Genomic DNA, 21,376 nt, shown 5'->3' with positions numbered 1-21,376 from the left:
TTAGCAAAAATAGGAATACATTTTCCAGACCATTTTTTTAGCAGATAACAGTGTTGCAGTGGGAATGTCATCCAATACCTAAACTTGACATGTGTACCTAAGTTTCACAGGGAAACGTATTAAGCGGGAAACTACAGGGAATTTCCTGTATTTTACGACGTATTGTGAGCTATTTTCTATTTAATGATGAAAATAACACCCTCTAAGGATTGCTAATGCATTCTAATGTCAATCCTATGTTTGAGTTGGAAAATTCAACTGCTACTGAAACTGCTACTTATTGCAGCATGCATTTATTTAGCAAAATGAAAATTGATCACTTTTCTTAACGCAAGGAAGACATTCAGGAGTTTACTCAGCCAAGAGGATTTGCTTTCTTTCGGCACGTAGTCCTTTTCCTTGGTTTAGTGTGTGAGCGTGTGTGAGGAAATTAGCATGTATGTCATCCTTCATCACATGTGAACTCATCAGGGTGCACCGAGATGTGGGTGGTGATGACTCTCTGCTCGACTCTATGACAACACCGGCTTGCCAGACGTCACACACACAGGAGGTAAACAATCCAGTCACATGGGGAAGTTACGCACTGGAAAGGGGCTGAGAGATCATTTATCTAGTAGTTTAAAAAGGCATTGGTTTAAAACTGCATAATTAAAATAACATTTTTAAAAAATAGTTGTAAAAGGCTTACTGAGCCTTCAGTGATTGGGGTGATATTGACAATAGAAGACAGTACCCCCCCCCCCCCCCCCCACACACATTTCAAGCATTTTTATCTTCTCGAGACACAATAATTGTAGTTTAGAGTAGTCAATGTACAGCTTGTATAGCAGAATAGATTTACCATCTATGAAAATGAGTCAACATTCAGCTATTGTTGTTTTTACAGTCAAACGTGATAGTTGTAGCGTCATGGTCTGGGGCTGCATGAGTGATGCCGTAAGTGCAGAGCTGCGGTTCATGGTGAGAAATGTAATGGTAATGGTTTTATTTCATTTGAACATGCATCAGATTACAATTGAATGCATCACATAATCAGTTCACAGTTCCACATGTCCAAAAGGAGTAGGAAGAAGCAAAGCTTATTAAATCCTACCCCTCCATCTGGTACTTTTACAATCAGTAACTGTTACAATTGTTCACTTCCTGCTTTCCTAATATAGTTTATAGTTTTTTTTGTCACATACCGAAGTAGGAGGTGATATGAGCATCCAATGACATAATGGGTACCATAGTAAGTGTCAATATAGTGATATATATATAGCACATCATGACTGGTTCAAGACTCTTCATCCTTGTATTTAGCAAACATCAACTGCTTGTATTGTTTCTTGAATTGGCTCATCGTCGTGCATTGTTTGATTCCACATACTGAAATGCTATGGCTTTTTAACGTAGTCCTAGCATATAAGTGTTTCAAATTTAGTTATTCCCTGAGATCAGGGGAAATGTGAATTCCAACATGTTCGGGCATATGTTAAGCACTGGCACAGCTTTAAAAAGTCCCAATTTGGCACTGTTATCGGATAAAATGGAAACCAAACCCATCAGGTGTACTGTGACATTGTGAAACAGACATGATCCTCTCTTGGGGCACATGGCAAACAAGTCCAAGATGAAAAGTGTCTTACTGAGGTAGCTGAATGTGGTGGTGATGGAGGGGCCGAGTATTTCTCCAGACGTGAACCAAATTCATGACTCTGAAGTATACCCAAGTATTGTCCCTTGAGAAGATCTAATAAAATGGTTGATGAAATATGAGGGATATGCTTATTTCTGTGAGCAAATTTGTATAAATATTTGATGTATTTTGTGTTGCAAGATCAAGTGGTTGTTTTCCACCAAACATTGTATGTGTGGATCGGTGGGAGCGAAGGACATTTCAGGAATAAACACGGTGACGGCATATGTGACTCAAGGGGAAAAGGCACAGGAAAAATGGGCCGATAAAGAAAAGCCCGGAGGAGAATCAGTGTTATTTTGGGCGCGCCGGCACTTCCTGCAGGTGATGGAAAAGAAAGAAGGATTTCTGGAACAATTGCTCAGCAGCAAGTGGACTGAGAGGAGAGGGATGGAGGAGGATGTGGAGCAAAGGAAAGGAGGGGGTGAGGGGTGTATGTCGGAGCAAAGGAAAGGGGGTATTACGATCAATGTAAACATCAAACAAGGTACAAGGTCACTTTGAGTATCATCACATGATCTGGTTGTTAGTAAAAGCTTGTTTACAATAAGCCATGCAATAAATTAGGATGAAAACTCATGAATGTGAACACATGACGATCGTGGGAGTTGGCTCGGAGTGACCATGACGACAGTCCAGACACACCCCTTCACCCTGTCAACCTATAAAAGTTCCAAAGTGGCAAAGCATGACAGACTTTGACTTAACAGTCACTAAGCGACAACAACAAAACCTCTGAATTGATGGTTCACTCCAAAAGCAACGGCGGATTTTCCAATTTTCTTGGTGGTAAGTTAAATCCAGCTTTTGGAAAATACTTCTTAAGCATTACATTACTTGTGGTTCCTCTACCACAGGGTACTGCGGTATGGAGATAGCTGTTCTCTTGCTACTGACTGTGCCTTTGACTGCTGCCTCGCCACTTCGACCAACTCCCAGGTCACTACAAACTCACCTGCGTACTTAACTGAGTCACTTCTGCTCTAATATGTACCTTATTCTTCCGGGAAACCGCAGGTTGGACAAAGACACCTCACTCGCAAGGAACACCGTCCAGGCATCGGGGGCACAAAGGAGAGAGGACGCACAGGAGCAGCACGTTCCATTCTTGAAGATTGTTCCCTATCACCCAGAAGCCAAACATCTAGACATGAACGCAGTCAAACGCAGGTAATAAACATCATTGTAATAGAGTACACAAGTGCACTTGTTAGTACTACAGGACTACGTAAAAGTCATGAACGTTGTTTTATTGACATTTTTACAAATACGGCTGTTAGCAGTGGCAAGAAAATGGGCTCCAATCCATGAAATTTAGTTTGGTTGGTTCCAGTTATTAGATAATTGTAAGAAAAACTTGAATTTTAGCCAACAGGTTCTGTTGACTTAGATATTGTGGTTAAAAACATGGCTAATGGTTGCGGTTTGCACACTACTGTACTGTAAATATGCAACTAAATACAATAGTCTCACAATGGAATTGAGTTTTTTTTACCACCTTATTACATTTTTGACTGTTTATCAACTGTTTGGCACTGTATTGAAATGCATAAAAAAAATCCAAAAGTTGGTCTGGTGGGACACATTATGGTCGTTGACTAGCATGCACTAGCATGTAGTTTCAATGTGTTTTTTGACATTATTTCATCCAACAGTTTGGCAGTTAACCTCCGTCCCAAGCGTGCACCCCGTGGATGCAAACTGGGCACCTGCCAGGTCCAAATCCTGGCCAACACTTTATACCACATCAGCAAAACAAGCGGAAAAGAAGAGTCCAAAAAAGCCAACGACCCGCAGGGATATGGCAGATAAAATGGACGTTGTAAGAAGATGACATTATGGTCTGTGTGTGTTCTGATTGACTGGTACTTGTTACGGATGTCTATTCCCTGCAAGAATATTGTAATCCTGCTTTGAAACACAATCTTATTTAATTGTATTTACAATAATATATTTAAATCCTGATTAAATTTTTACAAATACAGAATTACAAAACATGTGTTTCTGGTGCATCGTTGATCGTGAATGAGGCATGTTGAGCTTTTTTTCCTGACTGCATATAATCCAGGCTTGAGCGTGTGATATTTTTAGTCCTGTGCAAGATCTTATTTCTTGCACCTCACCATGTATTGTCCCAACATAGCTAACATACTAAGATGCATCAACACTGTCATGTAATAAATAACTCCCACAAAATCCAGGTGTGACTTTCGTGTGGTTGTGAGTGACCACTCCTATTTATGGAGGAGGTATTCGCCTATTTCCAGACCACACCCTCACCTGTGTGCTCTGCTTGCTCTGCACCTTGTTTCTCCTCGAATCGGCTGACTGGAGTGACAAAATCTGTGATAAAAGTGAAGAGGGGAAAAAGTGGATAATGGTTGGGTCATTTGGGTGGCAAAAACATGACTTGATTGTACTTCCTGGCATCATGATTCTGTGAATCGAGGGAAAAAAATGCTAGACACCGGAGACGCAGCAGACGCTGGACACAAAAACAGCAAATCTGAGAAGGACCAGGTGAGAAAGTAGACATTAAAGGTATAATTATTTAGAATAGGCAATAGGTTATTTTGAGAGTCGCCATACTTAAGTCATTGTGACGAGTGTTGGATGCGCGCGAATGTGTTAACACGTATGGACAAGATAGATAAGCATTCCTTCGTCTCAAACAAAGTACAGTTTGTTTCTTTCGGCTTTTTCCTGATGACGGAGTGACCAGTGATGCAAAGAGGCACCGTCTTTTGTCCAACCTTTCTGTATTGAACACTATACTGTTTACTTGTTTGGTGTTGCTACTCTGTGTTTGCTAACTATCGAACACTAAAGTGCGGAAGTTAGCCGCTGATAGTCTGACATGCTAACATAACAATGGGAATGTACACATACCAGAAGTTGTTTTCGGTAACTTTGAACTGACATTTGTCTTAAACACAGTACGAAGCTTGCATTTAATATGCTAAATGCATGAAGGAAGGTCCAGTGTTCAGAGACTGTGGTAAAAGTTGTCACCGTGTTTGTCAAACATAAAAGTAGGTTATCATATGAGGGCCGCGTTACATGTAGCTCTGAGACCAGCTGTAGTGGCATTCTCTTGCTGAATTGACGAGCTGGAACAACGAATTGGAACGCGGCCCATTTGTACCGCTGTTTTTATTGTGTTTTCTTAAATAACAAATGGTCAGATCAATTGAATAATTCTATTCTAGACATATTATTAGTATTATATTATATTATTATTATATTAGTATTATAATATTATATATTATCATATATTTATAATATGATAAAATATTGATTATATATTATCATATTATTATCAAAGTTTAGAACTTTTGCAGTTTAGAATGCTTTTAACACTCACACATCTCAGGCTTTCACAATCTCTGCACATACACAAGGGCCAATTGCAGCACCTTGTTAGAAGTCACAGTCCGGTGTAGACCCTGCATGTCTCACCGGTGTAAGAACTGCTATTTTTTATGTACTTAAGTCAACATAAAAATTCTAAACACACTGTGGCCTTATTTGCACCATCATACCCAGTTTACATATTCAGTTAATATTTAAATGGAGAAATAGTTTGTGTTGAACATGTTTTACAGAGCTGGATCCCCAAAATCTTCAAGAAAAGAATTTGTTCCACCTTTGTTGAAGATTCTTTCAGGTACTGTGAAGTTGGTAGCACATCAGTGCTTCATCATGGTGTGTCATTGACATTGTTTCTCCATTTTTTTTAGTAATGGCGCTCTGTGTCAGTGTGGGGGAACAAGGGATACCCATGCCTCTGTGGCTCTCGGAGACTATTTCAGCACTGCCATTGTCAACCACTGGGACAGTGCCCAACACTCCTCTGAATGCCCAACGGATGCCTTTGGAGAGTTGCAGTTTGCTGGATCCAGCAAGAGACACAGCTATGTGGGTCATTTGGATTAATTCTTAATGAAATGTTTTATCAGTGTGGCTCATTTTACGGACAAAGGGCCCCCGATCAATTAATCAGTTAATCAATTAACTTGATTATCGAGTCTCCAGTAGTCACACAGTGTGTGGTCTACAAAAGCAAATACCTGACAGGGACTATAATTAGCGTCGGGTCAGAATACATTGATTGACATTAAAAGCTATGGCTGTCGGCAACCTCCTGATGTAGTATTTTATTTACAAGATGGTAATATCAACATTTGAAGTATCATTAGTGGTCAGCCTATTATTATGCCTTATTGATATTCTTATGTATGTATGCAATCTTCACTCACTAAATGTACTGCAAAAAAGGTCAGTAAGGATAATTCATAATGCCGGCTACAGAGAACATACTAACTCCTTATTTCTAAAATACTTCAACTTGCTGATAGCGTTCATCTTCAAACAGCTAAAATAATGCATAAGGCTAAAAATAACCAATTAGCTAAAAATGTCATCCAATACTTCTCTACAAGAGAGGAGAAATATGATCTCAGGGAAGAAGTACATTTGAAACACTTATATGCTAGGACTACGTTAAAAAGCCATAGCATTTCAGTATGTGGAATCAAACTAGAAAAACAAACCCAAAAAAATGTAAACTATATTAGGAAAGCAGGAAGTGAACAAATGTAACAGTTACTGATTGTAAAAGTACCAGATGGCGGGGTTCTTCCTACTCCTTTTGGACATGTGGAACTGTGAACTGATTATGTGATGCATTCAATTGTAATCTGATGCATGTTCAAATGAAATAAAACCATTACCATTACCATATGTACTCCAAATCATTATCAAAGTTAATATGTGAACTTGCTTCTTTTCAATCGTCACCCATCCTCTTTGTAGTTGAGGTAAATAAATGCTCCAACTCCAATGAGAGAATTTACGGGGAATAATACAGTACTTCATAACTTGGAATATTAGTTTTTACCTATAGCATGAATTTGTAATTTATCTCTCCACAGTTCTTGCGCCTGTCATGGGACACACCCCCGTCTATGGTCTACACATTAATGACAGCCCACTGGGGTCTGCCTGCACCTAACCTGGTGGTCTCCGTAGTTGGTGGAGAAGGCAGGACGAAGGTGAAAACGTGGGTGCGTGAGGTTCTCAGGCAGGGACTGGTAAAAGCCTCACAAAGCACAGGTAAACACACAAACAAATGCTACAATCGCTGCTACATTGATGTGTAAACACTCAACAATGTTGTTAACGATCATGTGAAAAGTGTTTTTCCACATGCAGAAGTTTGGTGGCTTGTGCAATGACAGCTATTTTAAACAGAGGGCCTCCTTGGGGGTGTGACCCTAATTTGGAACGACAATGGCCTCGTCTTCCTGACTAGTTTGCCAAGTGCAGGTGGCACACGGCGTTCTCCCACCATCTGAGGTCATTTCTCCCGGCTTTTCCTCTCTAAGGCCTCAGATCAAAGCTAAGATAATAAGACGCTCTCACACTATGTGTTCATAACAAACCTTCAGGATGCTTCAGATATACTTGGGAACAACAAACATGGCTGCTGTGTATTTAAATCATTATCAGCATGGAATGCATAGTGACTTATTTGTGGTGTTCCAGGAGCCTGGATCCTAACAGCGGGTCTCCGAGAAGGGGTCGGGCGCTGCGTCGGAGAGGCGGTGAGGGATCATGCAACTGCAGCTTCCTCCGTCTCCCTCAACAAAGTGGTGGCTCTGGGGGTCGCTCCCTGGGGGCTCGTCCACAATCGGCAGCAGCTGGTCAATGCACAGGTTTTAGTCTCCTCTTTTTTTTTTTAGTTTTCCCACTACTTTTGTCCATGTAGCATAGCTCAGGACTTTAATATTCAACCTGATTTTCCTCCTTGCAGGGCAGTTTTCCTGCCAAGTATTATGTCCATAACACAACTCGGGATTCGTGCTGCCTGGACAACAACTACCAGGCCTTCCTGTTGGTGGATGATGGGAGTGTGGGACGCAGAGGTGGAGAGACGGGCTTCAGGGCCAAAATGGAGGACTACATCTCACACCAGCGTACCGGCATTTGGGGTAACTGCTTTTGTTTTGAATAGAACGTATTGTACATTTGTGGCCTTGACTTTGCAATCAATCAGTCAGCTGTTATTATTACTCGTATAACCGCCAATAAGACAAAATACACACCTTGCAGCCTGATGCTTTCTGCACTGGTTGCCCGAGGACTTCTTTTGGTATTTGCACGACTGCCTTTGCATGTCCAAGCAAGTGTTGCTCCACAACATGTAAAGTCAAGCCGTCTTTACTCATAAAATGCTTTAACTCTTGCATTCCTCTCTTATGGTTTGGTGTTTATAGGCAGTGGAAGCATCGATATCCCCGTTTTATGCATGCTGGTTTCAGGCGATGCCAGCCTGCTGGAGGTAAGGCCTCCAATGTCAAAACGTGATTGCATCACTTTTGAGAAATCTCCCTACTGTGTTTTGCACCAGAGAGTAGATCTGTCCCTGAAGAACTCTATGCCCTGGTTGGTGCTGGCAGGCTCAGGAGGCATGTCTGACTTCCTGAGCGATGTCTTTGAAAACCTGTCATCGACGCCGGTCGTACAGACCTCCGGTGAGGGGGACTCTGAGGCCGGTCCCAGTGTGGACCTGAAAGACAGAGTTGCGGAACGGGTTCGGAAATACTTTCCCTCTGAAGTAGAGACAGACAAACTTGTTGAGCGGGTAAGTGCAAAGGAGGGGGAGGGGAATAAACCTGTGTCGGTTTTGATTGGCAGGACAGGAGGAGGGCAAGGCAGAAAGGGTATAATCCACATACCCGGTCTTAATATAATATACAATACATGACCACAAAGTCTAGGTTGACCTTTCTTGAATGCCCCTGGGCTTAAAATTCCATCATAGTACATACAGGATATTTCATAACAGTGAAGGCACATTGCCAGGTCATTTCATGCAAAATGTCCCCTGATACAATGACCCCTTAGCTTGTATTCCTCTTGTGCAACTCTCACTGATTAAACAACAAGCACCAATAGCAGTCTCTCTCTCTCCACCCTTTTGATTTTCCATATTCACTGTAGTAACAGAACCAAAAAGAACAACAGTACTCGTCCATTTTTTGGGACCCTTCATATTATTTTGTAAGCGCAGTGTGTCTTGCTTCACTCTTTGGGTAAGATATCATAGCAGTTGGTACCAGAGGGGTGCAACCATCACTCAAATAATTAGAGTACCGTAAACACAGAAAATCAATGGCTTCCACCCAATCCTGTCTTCTGCATCCGTCTCTCTCACACCAACTACAACTACCCTCATGTTTAGGGGTGTGTATTGGCAAGAATCTGGCGATTTCATACGTATCACGATACTAGGCTCACGATATGATATATCACAGTATTGTTAACAAGGCGATATTTTTTTTGTTTTTCTTGTAGTTAAAGATTATTTACTGGAAAAACTGAATTACACCAGCAATATGCACTTACTAAACACATTTTTATTCCATTAGAACAGTATGTTATGCTGTATCACAAACTTAAAGTGTAGCATTTGGATAAATAAAGCTTTAAATTTACCAAACAAAACCCCATAAAAAATAAAATAAATTAAATGATGTCTCAAGATTTATTATGCTCAAATGTTCACATTCTATTAGCTGTGACAAAATGCAGAGTATACAGTCCCTGACTTTTTTTGCGGAACAAAGTAACTAACATCAGTAAAAAGTCCTTTTAGGATGCTTGAAATAACCATTATTTAACAAAATAGTGATATCAATTTGAATACCTCAGGTCAGGTCCTCATGGTGTCTCGCTAAGTGGAGTCGCAGATTTGTCGTGTTTCCCGAATACTTTATTCGGGCACGACACATTTTACAAACGGCATGGGTTTTGTCAATTTCTGCACACCCTACTTTGTGTAGAAATCCAAAATGTGTCCACACTTCAGCCTTGTACGCCGCAGGGGCCGCTGTTATGTGCTGGCATTCTGCCATGTTGAACTGTGTTTATGTGTGAGGACGTTTCACTCGTCAATCTCGTTCAACGTTCTTGCCTAATTGGCTACGTAGTAAGTGCTGCCACCTAACGATCGGAGGTTTAAATTAAAATAATAATCAACCTTTGCCGTGTCTGCACTTGAATAAATACCATATACAGTTTATGATAAACGCCTAAAATATCCATATCATACTTTTTAATATCGATACAGTATCGTGGAACGAAGTATCGCGATATATCGCCGAAACGATATTTTCTTACACCCCTAGTCATGTTCTACGCCTCCTACCTGGCAGCATCCTTCTACCAATATATTTACTATCTCTCCTCAGGACATGTCCGAAACATCTCAGTCTGACTTTATCTCCAAGGCCTCTAACATGTAATGTCCCTCTGATGTACTCATTCCTGATCCTATCCATCATGGTCACTCCCAATAAGAACCTCAGCATCCTCATCTCTGCTCCCTCCAGCTAACATGAAATGTCACTCTGATGTACTCATTCCTGATCCTATCCATCATGGTCACTCCCAATGAGAACCTCAGCATCCTCATCTCTGCTCCCTCCAGCTAACATGAAATGTCACTCTGATGTACTCATTCCTGATCCTATCCATCATGGTCACTCCCAATGAGAACCTCAGCATCCTCATCTCTGCTCCCTCCAGCTAACATGAAATGTCACTCTGATGTACTCATTCCTGATCCTATCTATCATGGTCACTCCCAATGAGAACCTCAGCATCCTCATCTCTGCTCCCTCCAGCTAACATGAAATGTCCCTCTGAAGTACTCATTCCCGATCCTATCCATCCTGGTCACTCCCAATGAGAACCTCAGCATCCTCATCTCTGCTACCTCCCAGTTCTGCTTCCTGTCTTTTCCTCAGTGACACTGTCTCTAGACCAAACAACATGGCTGGTCTCACCACAGTTTTGTGTACCTTTCCTTTCATTTTAGCTGAAAGTCTCATCACACATCACGCCTGGTTAGTCAGGGTACCATAAGTAATGCAGTACAAAACTGATTAGGGTTTTTTTTACACTGGAATGTAGAAAAAAAACAATTTTGTACTGTACCAAAATTAATCCAGATTATACTTTATTTTATTGATACCCTTTGCCCTCCGCAGGCTCTGAGCATCTACAACAACAAAGACCTGATCACCATCTACCATGGAGAGCAGGAAGGCCCCAATGATTTTGACACAGTCCTGCTCAAAGCTCTAGTGGGAGGTATTATACATTCAATCCACTCTTAAGAACATTGCCGTGTCCAACCTATTGGTGTGTGTGTGTGTGTGTGTGTGTGTGTGTGTGTGTGTTCTCAGCGACTAAGCAGCGCGCGTCTGTGGACCACAGCCCGTACAATGAAGAGCTGAAGCTCGCAGTCACATGGAACAGGGTGGACATCGCCAAAAGTGAACTCTTCAATGGAGACATCCAGTGGAGGGTGCGGGGAAAAGAAACACAAGCAAGAGATGAATACTTAAGTTATGATTAATTGATATGATTGTTGCTATATAAACAGTATGACGACTTGGAGGACTCCATGACGGATGCCCTGATCAACGACAAGCCTCAATTTGTGCGCCTCTTCACCGAGAATGGCCTCAACATCCTGGACTACCTGACCTACGGCAGGCTGGAAAGCCTCTACAGATCAGTGGCTGATGGGACGCTTCTCTACCAGCTCCTCCAGCGCCGCCTGGTGGAGAGACTCGGTACACCGCATTCACAGGATTCTCCTCACAAAGTCGCAGCTGAGAGCATCCACAGTGGACCAGCGACTGAGCTTAGCCTTTTTGAGGTGTTCGTACAGCTTCTGGATACCTTTCAATGTGTTCCTACTGTCATTGTTTCATGATGTGTTCTTTTCCCTGAAGGTCTCAAGAGTGCTTGAGCTGTTAATGGGGGATATCTGCCAGCCTTTCTACTATGATGCCTTGGACTTGGAGCAGATCTTATCCAAGAGGAGGGCAATGCGGGTATTGTTAATCTCTGTTATGTACTGCACTGCATTATCCTGAATGGTCATCAAGTCCCCCCCACCCCCAAAAAAGCGTGCCAGTAAGCTGTTACGTGGAGACTGCTTGTATCGGGAGAAACGCTGCCTCTTTCCCTGGGCTTCGCTCTTCATCTGGGCCATCCTCCAGAACCGCAGTGAGATGGCCACTTTCTTCTGGGAGATGGTATCTGCTCATACTAGCAGAAATGAATGATGTGATTACTTGCAAAATACTAATCATGAGTTCTTCTTGTACTTTCCAGGCAGGGGAGTCTGTTTTGAGTGCTCTGAGTGGGTGCAAGATGCTAAGGGAACTTTCCAAACTAGAAGTTGAAACTGAAACCAAACTCTCCATGAAAGAGTTGGCCCAGAAATTTGAGAACTTGGCACATGGTAAGACTCATTCAGATTTCACAAAAGTGAGTACACCATACACACTATGATATCTTCTCATTCATTCATTCATTCATTTTCTACCGCTTATCCTCACGAGGGTCGCGGGGGTGCTGGAGCCTATCCCAGCTGACTTCGGGCAAGAAGTGGGGTACACCCTGGACTGGTGGCCAGCCAATCACAGGGCACATATAGACAAACAACCATTCACACTCACATTCATATCTATGGACAATTTGGAGTGGCCAATTAACCTAGCATGTTTTTGGAATGTGGGAGGAAACCGGAGTACCCGGAGAAAACCCACGCATGCACGGGGAGAACATGCAAACTCCACACAGAGATGGCCGAGGGTGGAATTGAACTTGGGTTTCCTAGCTGTGAGGCCGAGGCGCTAACCACCCGTTCACCGTGCAGCCCTCTCAAGGGACAATACTATAGAAATTCAGATTTACTTGGATATACTTCAGGGTCTATTTTCACTTGCAATAAAAATGGTAATGGTTTGATTTCATTTGAACATGCATCAGATTACAATTGAATGCATCACATAATCAGTTCACAGTTCCACATGTCCAAAAGGAGTAGGAAGAAGCAAAGCTTATTAAATCCTACCCCTCCATCTGGTACGTTTACAATCAGTAACTGTTACATTTGTTCACTTCCTGCTTTCCTCACGTACCGAAGTATGAGCTGATATGAGCATCCAATGCCATAATGGGTACCATAGTAAGTGTCAATATAGTGATATATATAGCACATCATGACTGGTTCAAGACTCTTCATCCTTGTATTTAGCAAACATCAACTGCTTGTATTGTTTCTTGAATTGGCTCATCGTTGTGCATTGTTTGAGGGTCTTACTCAATCCATTCCATAGTTTGATTCCACATACTGAAAAAAAATGGTTGCCAAAATGAGATTTCACTGTCTAATGTTGTTTCTGTACATTTCAGATGTCTTCAGCTCTTGTTACCGCAGCAATGAGAGTCGTTCCTTTACCCTCTTGATCCGCAAATCCCCAGTCTGGGGCGGCACCACCTGCCTCCAGATGGGAATGGGTGCAGACGCTCGGCTTTTCTTCAGCCACGATGGAGTGCAGGTGGTTTCCTGCGCTCCCTTAGCTCACCCTCAAATAAGTATAGATGATGCCGTGGAGTGAATACAGTTTTTTTTTTTTCCTCCCATACAGTCTCTGTTGTCCCAGATCTGGTGGGGCGACATGAAGAGGAACACAGAGGTGTGGAAACTCATGCTCACCTTTTTCTGCCCCATTCTCTGCTACACCAACTTGATCTCCTTCAGGTAGTCACACAGGGCCAAAGCTCATAGCCTACTTTTATTGATTGATTGATTGATTTTTTTATTTATCCTACCTTGCAGGAAACAAGAGGACCACCAGAAGGGGGACGACGGGAAGCCGAGCGAGGACGGTGTAGGTCGGGACAATGACAGCCTCTACGGCACCACCATCTTCTCATTCTCCGACATTAAACACATGTAATCACATGCTCGCCATTCATCCTATTTCTGTTCATGGCTTTGACTGAAGTCATGTTGTTTGCGCCAGTGAAGCAGATGCACAAGGAGGATACACTCCCAGGACGGCGACCATCAAAGGTAGGTCACCACCTCGCACTCCTGACTGAGCGCTGAGCCAATCACGTGTCCGTCTCTCTTCCCGCAGGCATACCTCACACGCCGAGACCTCCCGAGCGGCCGTTCATTGTGTCAAGATGGCGTCAGTTCTGGTTTGCGCCCGTCACGTCCTTTTTGGGCAACGTCCTCATGTACTTCCTCTTCCTACTGCTCTTTGCCTACGTGCTGCTGGTGGATTTCAAGCCACCACCTCCTGCTGGTCCTGCCATAACGGAGCTAGTGCTGTACTTCTGGGTGTTCACCATCGTGTGTGAGGAGATCCGGGAGGTAAGCGAGGAGAGCGGATTCCTTTGCATGCATTGATTTGTATTGAGGTTTTTATTTTGCTTTTCCAAGACTTTCTTCTTAGGCACGATGACTCTGCGGCAGAGGGTCAGGGTGTACATTCAAGATGTGTGGAACAAGTGTGACCTCACCGCCATCATCCTCTTCATCATCGGACTTGTGTGCAGGTAAAGTACGTTACATTAGCAGCAACGCGGTTCAGAATGCAAAACTGCAGTTATTTGCTGAAATCGTGACCGTGGGTGTTTCGGAGATAAGGCGACCTTTTTTTGTAAGTGGACACAGTAGACGTTCACATGGCAAGAGGTGATCATGTGACATGGTAATGGTAATGGTTTGATTTCATTTGAACATGCATCAGATTACAATTGAATGCATCACATAATCAGTTCACAGTTCCACATGTCCAAAAGGAGTAGGAAGAAGCAAAGCTTATTAAATCCTACCCCTCCATCTGGTACTTTTACAATCAGTAACTGTTACATTTGTTCACTTCCTGCTTTCCTAATATAGTTTTTTTTTTTTAATTAATTTATTTTTTTTCAATTTTATTTTTAATTAATTAATTTAATTTAATTTAATTTTTGTCACGTACCGAAGTACGAGGTGATATGACCATACAATGACATAATGGGTACCATAGTAAGTTTAATTTTAATAATTTGTGATTTTAGAAATAAGGAGTAGACGTAAGAGTAATAGATAATAGAGGTATAAGAGTAATAGACCTAAATGATGAGAGGGATAAATGAACATTTAAAGTTTTTTTTGTTTATTTTTCTTTTTTTTAATATATTTTATATTTATTTTATATATTAATATATTTACTTTTCTTTTTTCGTATTGAAGTACGAGGTGATATGACCATACAATGGTGGGTACCATAGTAACTGTCAATATAGTGATATATATATATATATATATATATATATATATATACTTTTACAATCAGTAACATTACATTTGCATGACAATGTTACATTTGTTCACTTCTTGCCTTTCTAATATATTTTATATATTTTTTTTATTTTATTTTATTTTTGTCACATACCGAAGTACGAGGTGATATGAGCATCCAATGACATAATGGGTACCATAGTAAGTGTCAATATAGTGATATATATATAGCACATCATGACTGGTTCAAGACTCTTCATCCTTGTATTTAGCAAACATCAACTGCTTGTATTGTTTCTTGAATTGGCTCATCGTTGTGCATTGTTTGAGGGTCTTACTCAATCCATTCCATAGTTTGATTCCACATACTGAAATGCTATGGCTTTTTAACGTAGTCCTAGCATAGAAGTGTTTCAAATGTACTTCTTCCCTGAGATCATATTTCTCCTCTCTTGTAGAGAAGTATTGGATGACATTTTTAGCTAATTGGTTATTTTTAGCCTTATGCATTATTTTAGCTGTTTGAAGATGAACTATATCAGCAAGTTGAAGTATTTGTCATTTTAGAAATAAGGAGTTAGTATGTTCTCTGTAGGCGGCATTATGAATTATCCTTACTGACCTTTTTTGCAGTACATTTAGCGAGTGAAGATTGCTTTTATAGTTATTAGCCCATATTTCCACACAATAAGTAAGATATGGTAGAACCAGAGAGCAATAATGTGGAGTGATTTCTGATTGAGAACAAATTTAGCTTTTGTTGCTTTGTTGACATGTATTTTTTGTAGTCTTATTGTCTCCCAGCTACTCAACTGGAATCATCTGGCAGGCCACCATGTTTCTGCATGGTCGCACTTCTGAAAAACATCACAAGCGTACAGGCGGCTGTCACACAAGTATACAGGTGCATGAATTACTTCATCTGTGCGTCTGCCCCAGTTAATTTCCCTCTCTTTGTGTCGGCCTCACACATTTTTGGCTCGCCTCTTCTCATACTTGGCAGTGCACCTGCATACCTGTCTGACAAGCTACTGTATGCTTGTGATGTTTTTCTGAAGGGCAATTGCAAACATGTCAGATGATTCCAGTTGAGTAGCTGTAAACAATAGGATTATACAAAAATATACATGCGACATTATCATGATCACCATCCTGCCGTGTCAATATGTCTACTGTGTACACTACCTGTCCCAAATGATACTCTGTAAAGAAGCACTGAAGCCATTAGGAGGCGTCATTGCTGTAAAATGTAGAGTGGATGTTCATCTGTTGCAGGATGTTCAACTGGTCCTATGAATTTGGCCGGGATGCTCTGTGTGTGGACTACATGGTCTTCACCCTTCGACTCATTCACATCTTTGCCATTCATAAACAGCTGGGACCGAAAATCATCATCGTTGGAAAAATGGTAAGAGGAAGTGACACAGCAGTAGTTCTGAGTATGTTATAATAATAATAATAATAATAGTAATAATAATAAGACCCTTGTGAGGATAAGCGGTAGAAAATGAATAATAATATGCTGCACGGAGGTCAAGTGGTTAGTGCGTAGACCTCACAGCTAGGAGACCAGGGTTCAATTCCAGTCTTGGCCATCTCTGTGTGGAGTTTGCATGTTCTCCCCGTGCATGCGTGGGTTTTCTCCGGTTTCCTCCCACATTCCAAAAACATGCTAGGTTAACTGGCGACTCCAAATTGTCCATAGGTATGAATGTGAGTGTGAATGGTTGTTTGTCTATATGTGCCCTGTGATTGGCTGGCCACCAGTCCAGGGTGTACCCCGCCTCTCGCCTGAAGACAGCTGGTATAGGCTCCAGCACCCCCCGCGACCCTCGTGAGGATAAGCGGTAGAAAATGAATGAATGAATGATTAGTGTTTGGGGCTGCACGGTGGACGAGTGGTTAGCGCGTAGACCGCACAGCTAGGAGACCAGGGTTCAATTCCAATCTCGGCCATCTCTGTGTGGAGTTTGCATGTTCTCCCCGTGCATGCGTGGGTTTTCTCCGGGTACTCCGGTTTCCTCCCACATTCCAAAAACATGCTAGGTTAATTGGCGACTCCAAATTGTCCATAGGTATGAATGTGAGTGTGAATGGTTGTTTGTTTATATGTGCCCTGTGATTGGCTGGCCAACAGCTGAAGACAGAAGACAGCTAGTATAGGCTCCAGCACCCCCCGCGACCCTCGTGAGGATAAGCGGTAGAGAATGAATGAATGAATAATACTACTAATAATAATGTTGTTTTCAGATGAAGGATGTCTTCTTCTTCCTCTTCTTCCTGGGGGTGTGGCTAATGGCATACGGAGTGGCCAATCAGGCTTTGATATACTCCTACGACCCACAACTCGATCGCATCTTCCGCCGGGTTTTCTACAGGCCGTACTTGCACATTTTTGGACAAATCCCAGTCGAGGAAATGGATGGTATTGGACTGCGGATTATTACAATGCTCATTATTTACTTAAGGGGGGGTAATGGTTATTTTTATACATTTTATGAAGGGAAGCTTAATTAAATTACAGCAGGGGTGACCCAATTTCTTGAACTGTTAAAGATGCTAAAACTAATGTTAATGCTGGAGCCTATCCCAGCTGACCCCTGGACCTGTTATATGTAATCTGTGAAACATTATGTATGGATTTGATGCAGGAAGAAAATATACTGTAAATTAACAACCTTTGTCCGTGTTATTCCCAGTGGGAAAGGACTGGGATGTTCCATGCACCAGCAATGTGACACTGATTGAAGAAGGCGCAGAGCCGTGTCGGGTTATGTACAGTAACTGGCTGGTGGTAATCCTGCTGGTTATATACCTGCTGGTCACCAACATCCTGCTCATCAACCTTCTCATCGCCATGTTTAGGTAAACGGCAGCACCAAAGTTTATTATTATTATTATTATTATGATATTTTCTTTCACCGTGACTGCTGTGTTTTGTCTGTGCAGCTACACTTTCTCCGAGGTGCAGGCCAACAGCGACATTTACTGGAAGTTCCAGCGATACAACCTCATTGTTCAGTATCACTCGCGTCCTTCGCTAGCACCGCCCTTCATCATCCTCTCTCACATCAACCTCTTTATCAAGAGGAACATCCGCAAGGTGCCCTCAGTCAAGATCCACCACTTTGGTCAGTCTTCACACGGGGTTATAATGAAACAGAAAAATATGACAATGGTGAATGATTCAAATAAAAAATGGTGTCTCACTAGTTTTACAGTTAAAAGGCAAGGCAGCCAATCGGCTCATGACGTGGGAAACCATTCAGAAGGAGGACTTCCTCACAGCTCAGAGCAAGATCCAGAAGAGCAGCGACTCTGAGAGGCTGAAGCGCATGTCTGCCAAGTGAGAACACTCGGACACGCCTTCTGTAATGTAGTTTTAATATGTACACGTGTACCTAATGTTGTGGTTGGTTCATGCATTCTAGAGTTGATGGGGTGATGAAACACTTGACTGAAAGCAGAGACTTTGACCACAGGCTGAGGACTCTGGAGACTGAGGTATTACTTTTACTCGAGAGATGCTCGATATTCGTTGCCAATACCAATTTATAGGCAGCAGCTTTTTCCTAATGTCAGGTCACATCTCATGTAATGAATGAGCACCTTATTCGGGATGTCCAATTATTATCGGCCCGATATCAGCATAAAAATGTGATATCAGTTGATATCTGCATCTAATTATGAAAAACTATATTAAAAATATGCTGTATCACCACAGGTGATCGGAAATTGAGAGTTGGACAATATCGGTTTTCAGCTAAAAATCTAATATCAAACATTCCTACATTATGCTTCTTTTATTGTGATGCTACTGGAAAATAACAAGGAATCAAACCTGGGTCTCATAGCTGTGTGGCCTGCAAGTTAACCACTCATGCAGCCATGATAGAGACATTCGTTCATTTTCTACCACTTAACCTATCCCAGCTGTCTTCGGGCGAGAGGCGGGGTACACCCTGGACTGGTGGCCAGCCAATCACAGGGCACATATAGACAAACAACCATTCACACTCACATTCATACCTATGGACAATTTGGAGTCGCTAATTAACCTAGCATGTTTTTGGAATGTGGGAGGAAACCGGAGTACGCGGAGAAAACCCACGCATGCACGGGGAGAACATGCAAACTCCACACAGAGATGGCCGAGGGTGGAATTGAACCCTGGTCTCCTAGCTGTGAGGCCTGCGCGCTAACCACTCATCCGCCATTCAGCCCTCTTTTTAGTTATTTTAGTTATAGTTATTTACACCAAAACGCTTATATTACACTCGCATTTTAACTGCAACATCATGCTAGGTTTGCCTGTTCGTTGAAGAAAAATAATAAAAATAGCTGACTGACACATAGTAGACAGAGCTTTACTTTAGGATGTGTAGCGAAGCCCGGTGTTTTCTCATTTGGTGCTTGTAAACAGGCTCTAAGGATACACATTATTGTAAGAATATCATTTAAAAAGTCAACTCTGCATAATTCATTCATTCATTTTCTAGCGCTTATCCTCACGAGGGTCACGGGGGTGCTGGAGCCTATCCCAGCTGTATTCGGGTGAGACGCGGGATACACCCTGGACTGGTGGCCAGCAAATCACAGGGCACATATAGACAAACAACCATTCACACTATATATAGCAGAGAAAGCTTTCTCGTCCTTCCAGAAGCTGCACCTATTCCAGCTGTATTTCTTTGGAAATTTATTCATTCATTCATTTTCTACCGCTTATCCTCACAAGGGTCGCGGGAAGGGGGGGGGGGTGCTAGAGCCTATCCCAGCTGTCTTTGGGCGAGAGGCGGGGTACACCCTGGACTGGTGGCCAGCCAATCACAGGGCACATATAGACAAACAACCATTCACACTCACATTCATACCTATGGACAATTTGGAGTCGCTAATTAACCTAGCATGTTTTTGGAATGTGGGAGGAAACCGGAGTACCCGGAGAAAACCCATGCATGCACGGGGAGAACATGCAAACTCCACACAGAGATGATAGCTGAGGGTGGTATTGAACTCTGGTCTAATAGCTGTTAGGTCTGTGCACTAACCACTCGTCCACCGTGATAAGCCCCATGATGAAGACAATGTTAAATTGTAAATTTACAATGAAAACCTCCATGGCATGTCTATTCAACTTACCTGTAATTGTTCTGGGGGGGGCAAGCGGGGAGTAAGGCGTCTTCCTTTAATACATATCGTCATGTTTGATTTATGTTGCGATTATGTAGCAAAGAGTTTCATACTTTTGTTCTTCTACTGAGGTTTGTGCCACATAGAAATGTGCAGCTTCCCAATCTTTATTGTTACCAGCATCATTTAAATGGATTCTTATTCGTGAATTTATTTAGCCTAACCTGTCTTACTGATTTATAGACGTAACAGAGCAGAGTCTGGAATGGACTGCTTGTATCTGACATTTTAGATCCAGATTTTTCTTTTTGCTGATATTGGACCCATGTTTGATATCAACATGGGATCAGGACACCCCTACACTAAATTGAATGAACTCCTCTTACGTTACATTCTTGTGTCAATTCACATCACAGATGGAATATTGCGCCAACGCTCTGAGCTGGATTGTGGATACTTTGGCGCAAGGTAGCTCCTTCAAGCCTCCTCGGCCGCCGCCCATTTTGAAAGGTACTACCCTAAAATGTTTCAACTCGTACTCTATACCTCACTTACTTGTTTTTTTTATTTTTTTACAGATGTGTTCCCATCCCCTTCTTCTAGCTCTTGACGATGCAACCTTTGGTGAGGGCTAAAAGTCTTCAGTTTTATAACCTCAGCTGTTGCCATGCCAACCGCTTGCCATATTATGACTGGATTCCAAAGTAGCTGTTACATTGTTACAGTGTTGAGTACATCTAAATGCTTTTTGATGTTGTATTTATATTTTTCCACTGCATATCGTCTATATTTAACACTTAAAATGTGGTTTTGACACAAGGGGTGGGGGCTAAATGTATGCATGATCACTGGAGTTGTTTGTTTAATGCGAAATATTTTTGATGGATGCACACTTTCGCAACTCTAAAGTGCAAATATTTGTTTTAATAAAATATGTACAATTTATACCTGTTTCATTTAATGCAAGGTGGACATTTCAGTAGACAGAAGGTATACCTAATGTTACGGCCGATCCGTGTTGTTGGATGTAGTGTAGCGTGACAGGGTGTGAAGGTGCTTCCCAGGCATGTGGGCAGGTTAGTCACGGCTCTTGTGAAGGTCGTAGCACCAGAGCGTTCCTCTTGAAGGAGTCTTTACCGTAAATAGACAACCGGGCCACCTGTCAGCCGCACCATCGCAAATGTTAACTGTTGGAGCGCTGTCCATCGCAGTGCATTGGGGTTTAGTAACAGCTACCAGGAAAACTGGACCATATATGGACCCCCAACTGATACCTTATGGCTCTTACACCACTTCTATCATAAATTCTGCCTTTCCAGCGACAATAGTGCTCAGTTTTAAACAGTGGGTGTTATGGTTGCAGGTGTTGTAAAACATTTCAATTGGGTTCAACCTCA

The 21,376-nt window shown here is 42.1% G+C and overlaps 2 protein-coding genes and 1 long non-coding RNA gene across 3 annotated transcripts; 2 read left to right on the top strand and 1 right to left on the bottom strand.

Moving 5' to 3' along the window:
• Positions 1 to 785: 785 nt before the first annotated feature.
• Positions 786 to 4,733, bottom strand: LOC144895243 (uncharacterized). Its single transcript, XR_013625734.1, has 4 exons — positions 4,571 to 4,733; positions 3,962 to 4,024; positions 2,676 to 2,825; positions 786 to 2,057 (listed from the first exon to the last, which is right to left on the bottom strand). It is a non-coding gene; the product is annotated as an uncharacterized LOC144895243 (long non-coding RNA).
• On the top strand, positions 2,163 to 3,875 carry LOC144895242 (uncharacterized). The gene is made up of 4 exons (XM_078788714.1): positions 2,163 to 2,470; positions 2,539 to 2,620; positions 2,699 to 2,851; positions 3,337 to 3,875. Exons 1-4 carry the CDS (start codon positions 2,425 to 2,427, stop codon positions 3,491 to 3,493), a joined length of 438 nt encoding a protein of 145 aa, XP_078644840.1. The 5' UTR covers positions 2,163 to 2,424; the 3' UTR covers positions 3,494 to 3,875.
• LOC131110057 (transient receptor potential cation channel subfamily M member 4-like) lies at positions 3,945 to 20,911 on the top strand. The gene is made up of 28 exons (XM_058062733.2): positions 3,945 to 4,201; positions 5,287 to 5,348; positions 5,422 to 5,599; positions 6,616 to 6,796; positions 7,229 to 7,398; positions 7,497 to 7,674; positions 7,960 to 8,024; positions 8,094 to 8,327; positions 10,738 to 10,840; positions 10,936 to 11,057; positions 11,136 to 11,414; positions 11,491 to 11,592; positions 11,668 to 11,796; positions 11,876 to 12,005; positions 12,962 to 13,107; positions 13,198 to 13,310; positions 13,389 to 13,505; positions 13,576 to 13,625; positions 13,693 to 13,931; positions 14,001 to 14,116; positions 16,122 to 16,254; positions 17,097 to 17,271; positions 17,546 to 17,711; positions 17,796 to 17,977; positions 18,060 to 18,192; positions 18,278 to 18,350; positions 20,396 to 20,489; positions 20,558 to 20,911. Exons 1-28 carry the CDS (start codon positions 4,139 to 4,141, stop codon positions 20,587 to 20,589), a joined length of 3,765 nt encoding a protein of 1,254 aa, XP_057918716.2. The 5' UTR covers positions 3,945 to 4,138; the 3' UTR covers positions 20,590 to 20,911.
• Positions 20,912 to 21,376: the final 465 nt, after the last annotated feature.

Source organism: Doryrhamphus excisus, unplaced genomic scaffold (assembly GCF_037039965.1).
Source record: "Doryrhamphus excisus strain RoL-2023G ecotype Guam unplaced genomic scaffold, RoL_Dexc_Guam_v1.1 HiC_scaffold_24, whole genome shotgun sequence".
NCBI classification, from domain to species: domain Eukaryota; kingdom Metazoa; phylum Chordata; class Actinopteri; order Syngnathiformes; family Syngnathidae; genus Doryrhamphus; species Doryrhamphus excisus.
The sequence above is the reverse complement of the archived record's forward strand: the minus strand, read 5'-3'. Positions and strand labels throughout refer to the sequence as shown.